Source organism: Anomaloglossus baeobatrachus, chromosome 3 (assembly GCF_048569485.1).
Source record: "Anomaloglossus baeobatrachus isolate aAnoBae1 chromosome 3, aAnoBae1.hap1, whole genome shotgun sequence".
NCBI classification, from domain to species: Eukaryota; Metazoa; Chordata; class Amphibia; order Anura; family Aromobatidae; genus Anomaloglossus; species Anomaloglossus baeobatrachus.
The window spans coordinates 466,513,309-466,526,856 of NC_134355.1; the positions used below are offsets into that span (position 1 = coordinate 466,513,309).

General features: G+C 48.0%; 1 protein-coding gene across 7 annotated transcripts in view; it reads right to left on the bottom strand.

The window, feature by feature from the left end:
• ATP11B (ATPase phospholipid transporting 11B (putative)) overlaps positions 1-13,548 on the bottom strand; it is a 269,426-nt gene that overhangs the window by 55,580 nt on the left and 200,298 nt on the right. For all 7 annotated transcript variants that reach the window (XM_075340573.1, XM_075340576.1, XM_075340572.1 and 4 more), the window contains exons 20-22: positions 11,157-11,310; positions 10,939-11,041; positions 8,430-8,575 (exon numbers count right to left, since the gene is read on the bottom strand). In XM_075340573.1, the coding sequence (XP_075196688.1) occupies positions 8,430-8,575; positions 10,939-11,041; positions 11,157-11,310 (403 nt within the window). The remainder of the gene's footprint in view (positions 1-8,429; positions 8,576-10,938; positions 11,042-11,156; positions 11,311-13,548) is intronic.

A 13,548-nucleotide genomic window follows, 5' to 3' on the forward strand; every position in this document is an offset into this window, starting at 1 on the left:
GCAGGGGCCAGCTCGTTGCTGGATGTCACACACAGCGACAGCGACGGGACGTCGCTGCAACGTCACAGAAAATGGTGACGTAGCAGCGACGTCGTTGTCGTCGTCGCTGTGTGTGACACCACCTTAAGGCACACCTGTGCAATAATCATGCTGTCTAATCAGCATTTTGATATGCTACACCTGTGAGGTGGATGGATTATCTCGGCAAAGAATAAGGCTATGTGCGCACTTTGCTTTTTACCTGCTTTTTCAACTGCAGTGTTTTAATGCCAAAATGGTTGTGTTCTGCTTTTCAAGCATAGCCTATGGGAATTTGGGTTTCTTGTCCGCACTATGCTGTTCAAAATGCAGCCTTTTTGTGGCAGAAATTTGGGCAAAAACTCTGCTTTTTAAAGAAGCAACATGGCAATTGTTTTTACCATTTGCGTTTTGAACTGCAAAGCAGAGTTTTTGCCCAAATTTCTGCCAGCATTTTGAACAGCATAGTGCGGACAAGAAACCCAAATTCCCATAGACTTTGCTTGAAAAGCAGAACACATCCATTTTGGCATTAAAACACTGCAGTTGAAAAAGCAGCAAAAAAGCAGGTAAAGAAGGGAATTTTGTTACTTACCGTAAATTCCTTTTCTTCTAGCTCCAATTGGGAGACCCAGACGATTGGGTGTATAGCTACTGCCTCCGGAGGCCACACAAAGCATTACACTAAAAAGTGTAAGGCCCCTCCCCTTCTGGCTATACACCCCCCGTGGGATCACGGGCTGCTCAGTTTTAGTGCTAAAGCAAGAAGGAGGAAAGCCAATAACTGGTTTAAACAAATTCAATCCGAAGTAACATCGGAGAACTGAAACCGTTCAACATGAACAACATGTGTACCCGAAAAAAACAAAAATCCCGAAGGAAACAGGGCGGGTGCTGGGTCTCCCAATTGGAGCTAGAAGAAAAGGAATTTACGGTAAGTAACAAAATTCCCTTCTTCTTCGGCGCTCCATTGGGAGACCCAGACGATTGGGACGTCCAAAAGCAGTCCCTGGGTGGGTAAAATAATACCTCAAGTTAGAGCTGCAAAACAGCCCTCCCCTACGAGGAGGCAACTGCCGCCTGCAGGACTCTTCTACCTAGGCTGGCGTCCGCCGAAGCGTAGGTATGCACCTGATAATGTTTGGTGAAAGTGTGCAGGCTCGACCAGGTAGCCGCCTGGCACACCTGTTGAGCCGTAGCCTGGTGTCGTAATGCCCAGGACGCACCCACGGCTCTGGTAGAATGGGCCTTCAGCCCTGATGGAACCGGAAGCCCAGCAGAACGGTAGGCTTCAAGAATTGGTTCCTTGATCCATCGAGCCAGGGTGGATTTGGAAGCCTGCGACCCTTTGCGCTTACCAGCGACAAGGACAAAGAGTGCATCCGAGCGGCGCAGGGGCGCCGTGCGGGAGATGTAGATTCTGAGTGCTCTCACCAGATCTAACAAATGCAAATCCTTCTCATACCGATGAACTGGATGAGGACAAAAGGAAGGTAAGGAGATATCCTGATTGAGATGAAAAGAGGATACCACCTTAGGGAGAAATTCCTGAATCGGGCGCAGCACTACCTTGTCCTGGTGAAACACCAGGAAGGGAGCTTTGGGTGACAGCGCTGCTAGCTCAGACACTCTCCGAAGAGACGTGACCGCTACCAGAAAGGCCACTTTCTGTGAGAGTCGAGAAAGTGACACCTCCTTCAGAGGCTCGAAGGGCGGCTTCTGGAGAGCAACCAGTACCCTGTTCAGATCCCATGGATCTAACGGCCGTTTGTACGGAGGGACGATGTGACAAACCCCCTGCAGGAACGTGCGTACCTGAGGAAGTCGTGCTAGACGCTTCTGAAAAAATACTGATAGCGCTGAGACTTGTCCTTTAAGGGAGCCGAGCGCTAAGCCTTTTTCCAAACCAGATTGCAGGAAGGAAAGAAAAGTAGGCAATGCAAATGGCCAGGGGGACACTCCCTGTGCAGAGCACCAGGATAAGAAAATCTTCCACGTTCTGTGATAGATCTTAGCAGACGTGGGCTTCCTAGCCTGTCTCATGGTGGCCACGACCCCTTGAGATAATCCTGAAGACGCTAGGATCCAGGACTCAATGGCCACACAGTCAGGTTCAGGGCCGCAGAATTCAGATGGAAAAACGGCCCTTGTGACAGTAAGTCTGGCCGGTCTGGTAGCGCCCACGGTTGGCCGACCGTGAGATGCCACAGATCCGGGTACCACGATCTCCTCGGCCAGTCTGGGGCGACGAGTAAGACGCGGCGGCAATCGGACCTGATCTTGCGTAGCACTCTGGGCAAGAGTGCCAGAGGGGGAAACACATAGGGAAGCTGGAACTGCGACCAATCTTGCACCAAGGCGTCTGCCGCCAGAGCTCTTTGATCGCGAGACCTCGCCATGAAGGTCGGGACCTTGTTGTTGTGCCGAGACGCCATTAGGTCGACGTCCGGCACTCCCCAGCGGCGGCAGATTTCCTGAAACACGTCCGGGTGAAGGGACCATTCCCCTGCGTCCATGCCCTGGCGACTGAGGAAGTCTGCTTCCCAGTTTTCTACGCCGGGGATGTGAACTGCGGATATGGTGGAGGCCGTGGCTTCCACCCACATCAGAATCCGCCGGACTTCCTGGAAGGCTTGCCGACTGCGTGTCCCACCTTGGTGGTTGATGTATGCCACCGCTGTGGAGTTGTCCGACTGAATTCGGATCTGCTTCCCTTCCAGCCAGTGCTGGAAGGCTTGTAGGGCAAGATACACTGCCCTGATTTCCAGAACATTGATCTGAAGGGTGGACTCCTGCTGAGTCCACGTACCTTGAGCCCTGTGGTGGAGAAAAACTGCTCCCCACCCTGACAGGCTCGCGTCTGTCGTGACCACCGCCCAGGATGGGGGTAGGAAGGACCTTCCTTGTGATAATGAGGTGGGAAGAAGCCACCACTGAAGAGAGTCCTTGGCCGTCTGGGAAAGGGAGACTTTCCTGTCCAAGGACGTCGACTTCCTGTCCCATTGGCGGAGAATGTCCCATTGAAGTGGGCGCAGATGAAACTGCGCAAACGGAACTGCCTCCATTGCTGCCACCATCTTCCCTAGGAAGTGCATGAGGCGTCTTAAGGGGTGCGACTGGCCTTGAAGGAGAGACTGCACCCCTGTCTGTAGTGACCGCTGCTTGTCCAGCGGAAGCTTCACTACCGCTGAGAGAGTATGAAACTCCATGCCAAGATATGTTAGTGATTGGGTCGGAGACAGGTTTGACTTTGAAAAGTTGATGATCCACCCGAAGGTCTGGAGAGTCTCCAGCGCAACGTTCAGGCTGTGTTGGCATGCTCCTTGAGAGGGTGCCTTGACAAGTAGATCGTCCAGGTAAGGGATCACCGAGTGTCCCTGAGAGTGCAAGACTGCTACCACTGCTGCCATGACCTTGGTGAAAACCCGTGGGGCTGTCGCCAGACCAAATGGCAGGGCTACGAACTGAAGATGGTCGTCCCCTATCACGAAGCGTAGAAAACGCTGGTGCTCTGGAGCAATCGGCACGTGGAGATAAGCATCTTTGATGTCTATTGATGCTAGAAAATCTCCTTGAGACATCGAGGAAATGACGGAGCGGAGGGATTCCATCCGGAACCGCCTGATTTTCACGTGCTTGTTGAGCAGTTTTAGGTCCAGAACAGGACGGAAAGAGCCGTCCTTTTTTGGTACCACAAACAGATTGGAGTAAAAACCTTGACCTTGTTCCTGAGGAGGAACAGGGATCACCACTCCTTCTGCCCTTAGGGAGCACACCGCCTGCAGAAGAGCATCGGCTCGGTCGGGAGGTGGGGAAGTTCTGAAGAATCGAGGCGGAGGACGAGAACTGAACTCTATCCTGTACCCGTGAGACAAAACGTCTCTCACCCACCGGTCCTTGACCTGTGACAGCCAAATGTCGCCAAAGCGGGAGAGCCTGCCACCGACCGAGGATGCGGAGAGAGGAGGCTGAAAGTCATGAGGCAGCCGCCTTGGAAGCGGTTCCTCCGGCTGCTTTCTTTGGGCGTGAGTGAGCCCGCCAGGAATCTGAACTCCTCTGCTCTTTCTGAGTCCTTTTGGACGAGGAGAATTGGGCCCTGCCCGAGCCACGAAAGGACCGAAACCTCGACTGTCCCCTCCTCTGTTGGGGTTTGCTTGATCTGGGCTGGGGTAAGGAAGAGTCCTTACCCTTGGACTGTTTAATGATTTCAGCCAATTGCTCACCAAACAGTCTGTCTCCAGATAATGGCAAACTGGTTAAGCATTTTTTGGACGCAGAATCTGCTTTCCATTCTTTCAACCACAAGGCTCTGCGTAAAACGACAGAGTTGGCAGACGCCATAGATGTACGGCTCGTAGAGTCCAGGACAGCATTGATAGCGTAAGTCGCAAACGCAGACATTTGCGAGGTTAAGGACGCCACCTGCGGCACTGATGGACGTATGACAGAGTCCACCTGCGCCAGACCAGCTGAAATAGCTTGGAGTGCCCACACGGCTGCGAATGCTGGAGCAAACGACGCGCCAATAGCTTCATAGACAGATTTCAACCAAAGGTCCATCTGCCTGTCAGTGGCATCTTTAAGTGAAGCCCCATCTTCCACTGCAACTATGGATCTAGCCGCAAGCCTGGAGATTGGGGGGTCCACCTTTGGACACTGGGTCCAGCGTTTGACCACGTCAGGGGGAAAAGGATAACGTGTATCCTTAAGACGCTTGGAAAAACGCTTATCTGGATAAGCATGATGTTTCTGGACTGCTTCTCTGAAGTCAGAGTGGTCTAGAAAAGTACTCAATTTACGCTTGGGATATCTGAAATGGAATTTCTCTTGCTGTGCAGCTGCCTCCCCCGCTGGAGGGGCTGGGGGAGAAATATCCAACAGTCTATTGATGGCCGCTATAAGGTCATTCACCATGGCGTCACCATCAGGAGTATCCAGATTGAGAGCGGTCTCAGGATTAGACTCCTGATCATCTACCTCTGTCTCATCATACAGAGAATCCTCTCGCTGAGACCCTGACCAGCGTGATGACGCCGAGGGTCTCTCCCAGCGAGCTCGCTTAGGCTGCCTGGGACTGTCGTCCGAGTCAGAGCCTTCAGCCTGTGATGCGTGGGACCCCCTTGGAGCACGGATTAGTTCCAACTGAGGGGGACCGGGGAACAGTGAACCAACAGTGCCCATGGTCTGAGCGACCGGCCTGGACTGCAAAGATTCTAGAATTTTTGTCATAGTCACAGACATTTTATCAGCAAAAACTGCAAACTCTGTCCCCGTCACCGGGGCAGGATTCACAGGCATCTCTGCCTGGGCCACTACTAGCATAGACTCCGGCTGACGAAGTGGCACAGGGACCGAACATTGCACACAATGGGGGTCAGAGGAACCTGCCGGTAGATCAGCCCCACATGCGGTACAAGCAGCATATAAAGCCTGTGCCTTGGCACCCTTGCTTTTTGCGGATGACATGCTGTCGTCTCCTCAGAGCAATATAGGGTATAAAGCCAAGAAGCGACCGTACAGTGCAATATATATAGGTACAGACAAAAGTACACTAAACAACACTGTGGCACTAGTGGGGTCAGCACCTAGGTGCTGCTTACCGCCCGCTTAAGAGCGGGTGTGTGGTCGCCAGAATCCCCTGTCTGGATCTCCCAGGGCTATGTCCGTTCTCCAGCTCAGACTGCATGCAGGAATGGCTGCCGGCGTCCTGTGAAGAGGGGCGGGCCGTGGGCGTGCTGCAGACAAAGAGCGGGAAACTGGCGTCCCACTGTGCCCAGTGAGAGGGCTGGAGTATGTAAATACGACTCCAGCCCTTCGGCGCTGATCATTATACAGCGTCTCGCCCCTTCCCTGACTGACAGGGTTGGGGGCGGGAACGAAACGGAACTAGGCCGCAAACGCCGGGGACTAGATTTATAAGCGCTGCCGTCGTAAAAGCACGGTCAGCGCGAAGTCCCCGGCGCACCACAAGTCACAGCCGCGCCGCCGCCTCTAGGGGCGGCCGGCGCGGTAGTTCCCCACAAATAAACTCACTGCAGCTAAGCTGCAGTGAGTATAGCCCAAGCGCGCAGCGCTACTGTCCCCGGCGCACTAGCACACCCAGCAACGCTGGAGTGTGTCTGTGCCTGTCTGCACGGGGACACAGAGTACCTGAATGTTGCAGGGCCTTGTCCCTGACTGTACCCAGCTCCGTATCCAGCAGGTTCTCCGGGTCTGTGGATGGAGCCCGGCCTCAGAGCCTGGAGGCCGGTAAGATCCCACTTCACCAGAGCCCTTCAGGGGGATGGGGAAGGAAAACAGCATGTGGGCTCCAGCCTCCGTACCCGCAATGGGTACCTCAACCTTAACAAACACCGCCGACAAAAGTGGGGTGAGAAGGGAGCATGCTGGGGGCCCTTAGTATGGGCCCTCTTTTCTTCCATCCGACATAGTCAGCAGCTACTGCTGACTAAACAGTGGAGCTATGCGTGGATGTCTGACCTCCTTCGCACAAAGCTTGAAAACTGAGCAGCCCGTGATCCCACGGGGGGTGTATAGCCAGAAGGGGAGGGGCTTTACACTTTTTAGTGTAATGCTTTGTGTGGCCTCCAGAGGCAGTAGCTATACACCCAATCGTCTGGGTCTCCCAATGGAGCGCCGAAGAAAAAGCAAGTAAAAAGCAAAGTGCGGACATAGCCTAAGTGCTTGACAAGCAGCAAATTCTGGCTAAATTAATTAGCTTTGGGGCTCGTGCATACCAGCTCCCTTCAACTCCCTACAACATGATCACAGGGAACCAATGAGTTATAATGGCAGGAAGGGGTCTGTTGAAGGCCCTCTACCACTTCTGTACTCCGATGAAGCTCTGCCACACACTGTGGTATTGCAGTATATAGCATACGTTATCAGACTGTTGCATGTTCAAGACCCCTGAAGAGACTAAAATATAAGAGCAAGAGATAAAAAGAAAAGAAAAAGGATTTCAAGATAGAAGAAAAAAAAAAAAAAAAAAAGTAAAAATGCAAATCACTCCCCTTTTTCTTTTTTCACTATTAAACACAGAAATTGAAAAAAATAAAAATTAACATATTTGGTATTGCCACGTCTATAAAATCTACACTCCAATCAAATATAAAATGGATTAACCCATGCATAAACTGTCATATGGAGAAGGGGAACAAAAAAAAAAATAAAAATATTGAAGCTTCAGAACTGCATTCTTTCAGGCACTGCACTTATATAAAATGCATCTCCTCAGTACGCACAACATTGTCGGTTATAAATGATTTACTAGTAAACACATAATTGGTGGAGGAAGGTTGAACTAAATGGACCTAGGTCTTTTTTTCAACCTAGGTCCCTCAATTTACAGGTACTGAGGCCACGCACCTCTAGTCAGCACGTGACCACAGACTTGAACCCCATGCTTGGATAACCCCTTTAAGAGTTTAAAGGAGCTGTCAGGGTAAATAGAAAAGTTTACCAGGGGCTTGGAAATAAAAAAATAAATAAATAAATTGTTATCTACCAATACCCATCTGTACACAGTGCAGGCTGCTCCGTGGTCTGCTTTAACACAGGAAGTAGTTGGACCACTGTGACCGGTGATTGGCTGCAGCAGTCAGTTGACTTGAGTCATCTGATCCTTTTGTGAGGATATGCTCCTTAAGTTACCTGACCGCTGCAGCCAATCACAGACCTTAGCGGTCTTGTTTCTCGTGGAACGGTCACATATCCTCTTCCTATGCGGCACAGACCACAAAGCAGCACACATTGGTTGCAATTGGGTAACTAAGCACCAAGGGAATTATTCTTTTTGCCCGAACAACCTATTTAACATAAAAACCTGATTTAAATAATAGGAAATTTAAAGTCAACCTTTCCCTCTGGAACACGCTATTTACCTGCACATGCTGAGTTAACCTGCATGTAAATAACATTACATTGCATCCTGCTCACCTTACTAAGACAATGGCTACCGGGAGCTAATATACTTATTTTCTTCCATTCCACAAGATACTGGCTTTGTGCAGACTAGGCACAGTGAGACCCTGCACAGATGCGCTGCGGGGCCACCTTTTAAAGTGCTGGGGCGTGCATACAGCTGCCGCTCACAGGACATAGTATACACATAGTATAGTAAACAGTGCTGTGAGAGGTGAATTTAGTGCTCTGTGCATGCCCCCATGACTGAAAACCTGCGGCTACTGGGAGAAAATAATTTGTTTTTCTCCAGGTAGATGCACTTTCAGTAAGGCGACTAGGAAACATTGTAATGCTACTCACCTAAAGATTAACCCTTGATCTGAAGGTAAACAGTGGTTTCCAAGGTGACAGATTCTCTTTAAGTGCATTTACGCTAACCACATCTCCCAATCTGCATGTAACAAGGAGTTCAGATTTTACCACACGTGTATTAAAAATGGACATACCTTATAAAAAAAGTACTGTACAAGAGTTGCTATTCTAATGTAGTAATAGTGACCATGCACCAAAAGGAGCTTGGAGAGGAATTTAAACCTTGCAATTGCATAGTCGCTGTTCCTTACAGCTTGTCTTCCTTCTTTACCCATAATTCCTGGGGGAAAAATAAAAACAGAACAAAACAAGACTAAAGAAACATTTGCATAGGTAGCTGTGTAGATAAGGCCCCGTCACACTAAGCAACATCGCTAGCAACATCGCTGGTAACGAACAACTTTTGTGACGTTGCTAGCGATGTTGCGGTGTGTGACATCCAGCAACAACCTGGCCCCTGCTGTGAGGTCGTTGGTTGTTGCTGAATGTCCTGGGCCATTTTTTAGTTGTTGCTGTCCTGCTGTGAAGCACAGATCGCTGTGTGTGACAGCGAGACAGCAACAACTAATGTGCAGTGAGCAGGGAGCCAGCTTCTGCTGAGGCTGGTAACTAATGTAAACATCGGGTAACCAAGAAGCCCTGTCCTTGGTTACCCGATATTTACCTTTGATACCAGCCTCCTCCGCTCTCACTGCCTGTGCTGCCGGCTCCTGCTCTGTGCACATGTGGCTGCAGCACACATCAGGTAATTAACCCGATGTGTGCTGTAACTAGGAGAGCAAGGAGCCAGCACTAAGCAGTGTGCGCTGCTCCCTGCTCTGTGCACATTTAGCTGCAGCACACATCAGGCAATTAACCCGATGTGTGCTGTAACTAGGAGAGCAAGGAGCCAGCACTAAGCAGTGTGCGCTGCTCCCTGCTCTGTGCACATTTAGCTGCAGCACACATCAGGCAATTAACCTGATGTGTGCTGTAAGTAGGAGAGCAAGGAGCCAGCGCTCAGTGTGCGCTGCTCCCTGCTCTGTGCACATTTAGCTGCAGCACACATCGGGTTAATTAACCTGATGTGTGCTGTAACTAGGAGACTGGGGGCTGGTCACCGGTTGCTGGTGAGCTCACCAGCAACTCGTGTAGCCACGCTCCAGCGATCCCTGCCAGGTCAGGTTGCTGGTGGGATCGCTGGAGCGTCGCAGTGTGACAGCTCACCAGCAACCTCCTAGCAACTTACCAGCGATCCCTATCGTTGTTGGGATCGCTGGTAAGTTGCTTAGTGTGACTGGACCTATAGTCTTAATCCCTTCACCCCATGCCAAATGTTCCATTTTTTTTTTTCGCTCCCTTTCTTCCGAGAGCTGTAACTTTTTTATTTTTCTGTCAATCTTGCCATACGAGTGCTTATTTTTTGTGGACAAGTTGTACTTTTAAATGAAACCATGAGTTTTACTATATAGGGTACTGGAAAATAGCAAAAACAAAAAAAAATGCGGAAAAATTGCAAAAAAAAATGCGATTTCACAATTGTTTTTGAAATGTTTTATTCCCCGTGTTTACTATAAAACTGATGTTTTGTTGTGATGCCTGAGGTCGGTGCGAGTTCGTAGACACCAAACATGTATAGGTTTACTTTTATCTAAGGGGTTAACAAGTCAGAGAAGTTTGTCCAAAAAAAGTGGCGCACATTTTGCTCCATTTTCCGTGACCCGTAGCGTTTCTCATTTTTCAGGATCTCTGGCTCAGTGACGGCTTATTTTGAGTCTCGAGCTGACGTTTTTTGTTGTTTTGTTTTTTTTTTTTTTAAACGGTACCATTTTTTGCGCAGATGCTACGTTTTGATCGCCTGTTATTACATTTTACGCAAAATTTGCGGCAAAAAATTGTCGTTTAGAATTTTTTTGCCACTACACAACTTACCAATCAGGTTAATTGATTTTATATTTTGCTAGAACAGGCATTTCTGAATGCGGTGATACCAAATCTGTGTATGTTTTTAAATTTTTTTAAACACTTTAATTTTCAATGGGGCGAAAGAGGGGTGATTTGAACTTTTAGGTTTTTTTTATTTCATCAAAAGTTTTTTTTAAATTTACTAGTTCCCATAGGGCGCTATAATGATCAGCTGTCTGATCGCTCATTCTTTTCTCCCGATCAGAGCAGCACCGCTCAGATCGGGAGAAATGCTCATGTCTTTTAATTTGCAGTACTCGGCTGCTGGTTACAGGACCCGAGTCATGTGAGCTACAGGAGTCATCACAAGACCCTGTGGAGGCGGCTGGTGAGAAAAGTTTTACTGCGACCGTGAATTAAATGGTGCTGTGACATTTTGACAGCGCCATTTAAGGGGTTAACAGGCATGGGTAGATCGTGGATCTACTTGTGCCTGCCAGGCACACGTCAACTGTACAAATCAGCTGACATTTGCGCGAATCACCGCAGGCTGCCTGCAGCAGCCGACGAGGATTAACACTATGACCACTAGGATGTAATATTACTGCCCGCGGTCGTTAAGGGGTTAAGGTAACAGGAGCTATATGAGGTGTCATATCTGCTACTTGCAAATTCCAAAACTTTAATTATTGTATTCACAATTGAAAATTCACAAAATTCAGATGAAATTGTACAGTGCCCAAAATAAATCACCCTTACCTATGCCAACATGGGCTTCTTGTATCATGCTTACGTCATTTGCACCATCACCAACAGCAAGTGTGATTGGCTTCTCAGGAGAGATTTTTATTAACCTTACTACCTACAAATCAGAAAATAATTTAATCAGTTTACCTTAAAAATAATAGTGCATACTGCAAAATGCCTTACATATACTAATAATAAAAAATAGGAAAATTGAAGAAAGAAAGTCATACCTTTGCTTTTTGTAATGGTGCCATTCGACAGCACAGCACTGCTGAACAGTTTTTAGCTACTTCCATGAATAGTTTTTCATGTTCCCTGAGTGCAAGAGAAAGGCTAGCTCCATCGACAACTAGCCCATGTTGGATCACATGATCCTCTTTCAGTCTAAATAAAACAGAAAAAAAATAATTGAGTAGGAAAAAATGTTTTTGAATTTTATATGAAAGATTAAATTACTGCAAAAGTAAACAGAAATGGAAAACAAGGTGTAACTGCACTTTCTGTAAACGTTTCATAGGGACATGTCAGAAGTTTGGATTGATTTGTAGTGGTTGTGCCAAGTCCCCCACTGATCACAACGCCATAGGGGCACAAGTGTTCAGAAATGTCTGAGAAGAGCAGCGTTTGCCTGAGAATCTCAGATCTTAAAAGAGAATCGGTCATGCATTCTAAAGACATCCACTATATGGGTTAAAACCGTGAATTCAACGATGTGTCTCTAATCAAGCTTAACTCACAGTGTCTTGCGAAAGTATTCAGCCCCCTGAATTTTTCAACCTTTTCCCACATTTCAGGCTTCAAACATAAAAGATACAAATTTTACATTTTATGGTGAAGAATCAACAACAAGTGGGACACAACTGTGAGGCTATGTGCCCACGGGCGCTCGTACCTGCGCATGTATCCGCAGGTACGAGCGCATGTTTCACGCAGCTGCCCGCCGGCATCCGCAGCTATTTTTAGCTGCGAGATTACAGCGGAATAGCTGCGGGAAACATGCGGACATTCATGCGGCTTACCTGTGAACGTCCCGGCCTCTTATCTCCATAGCGGAGGGCCGGGACATCCGCAGGTAATTCCGTATGAATAATTGACATGCAATTTTACCTGCGGATGCGGACATCCGCAGCATGTTCGGCAGCCGCACCTTCCGCAGCGTGGACACAGCACTCCCCATGTCCCATAGGATAACATGAGGAGTGTCTGTACATGCTAAAACCTGCAGATTTATCTGGAAAAAAAATTTCGCGGCAAAATCCACACAAACAAGCTCCCGTGGGCACATAGCCTTAAGGTGAACGATATTTATTGCTTATTTTAAACTTTTGTAAAAAAATAAACTGAAAAGTGGGGCGTGCAATATTATTCGTCCCCTTTAAGTTAATACTTTGTAGCGCCACCTTTTGCAGTGATTACAGCTGCAAGTCGCTTGGGGTATGTCTCTATCAGTTTTGCACATCGAGAAACTGAAATTCTTGCCCATTCTTCCTTTGCAAACAGCTCGAGCTGAGTGAGGTTGGATGTAGGCGTTTGTGAACAGCAGTTTTCAGCTCTTTGCACAGATTCTCGATTGGGTTCAGGTCTGGACTGTGACTTGGCCATTCTAATACCTGGATACGTTTATTTGTGAACCATTCCATTGTAGATTTTGCTTTTATGTTTGGGATCATTGTCTTGTTGAAAGACAAATCTCCGTCCCAGTCTCAGGTCTTTTGCAGACTCCAACAGGTTTTCTTCAAGAATGGTCCTGTATTTGGCTCCATCCATCTTCCCATCAACTTTAACCATCTTCCCTGTACCTGCTGAAGCAAAGCAGACCCAAACCATGATGCTGCTACTACCATGTTTGACAGTGGGGATGGTGTGTTCAGGTGATGAGCTGCATTGCTTTTACGCCAAACATATAGTTTGGGATTGTGCCCAAATAATTCGATTTTGGTTTCATCTGACCAGAGCACCTTCTTCCACGTTTGGTGTGTCTCCCAGGTGGCTTGTGGCAAACTTTAAACAACACTTTTTATGGATATCTTTGAGAAATGGCTTTCTTCTTGCCACTCTTCCATAAAGGCCAGATTTGTGCAGTGTACGACTGATTGTTGTCCTATGGACAGACTCTCCCACCTCAGCTGTAGATCTCTGCAGTTCATCCAGAGTGATCATGGGCCTCTTGGCTGCATCTCTGATCAGTCTTCTCCTTGTTTGACAAGAACGTTTTGAGGGACGGCTGGGTCTTGGTAGATTTGCAGTGGTATGATACTCCTTCCATTTCAATATAATCGCTTGCACAGTGCTTCTGGGTATGTTTAAAGTTGTGGAAATCATTTTGCAACTAAATCCGGCTTTAAACTTCTCCACAACAGTATTACAGACCTGCCTGTTGTGTTCCTTGGTCTTCATGATGCTATCTGCGCTTTAAGGCTGGAAACACATCTATGCGAGTAAAATCGGTCCGACTGGGCTGAAAAAAACTCGGCTGATTTTAGTTCATGTTAGGTCCGAGTGCAACGCAAGTGCGATGCTTTTTCTGAATAAATTAATGATTTTACTAGCGTGTTAATGCGTGTGTAATGCGTGTGTAATGCGTATTTTTTACTATGTCATCTGCCATTCAGCTCTGCTACA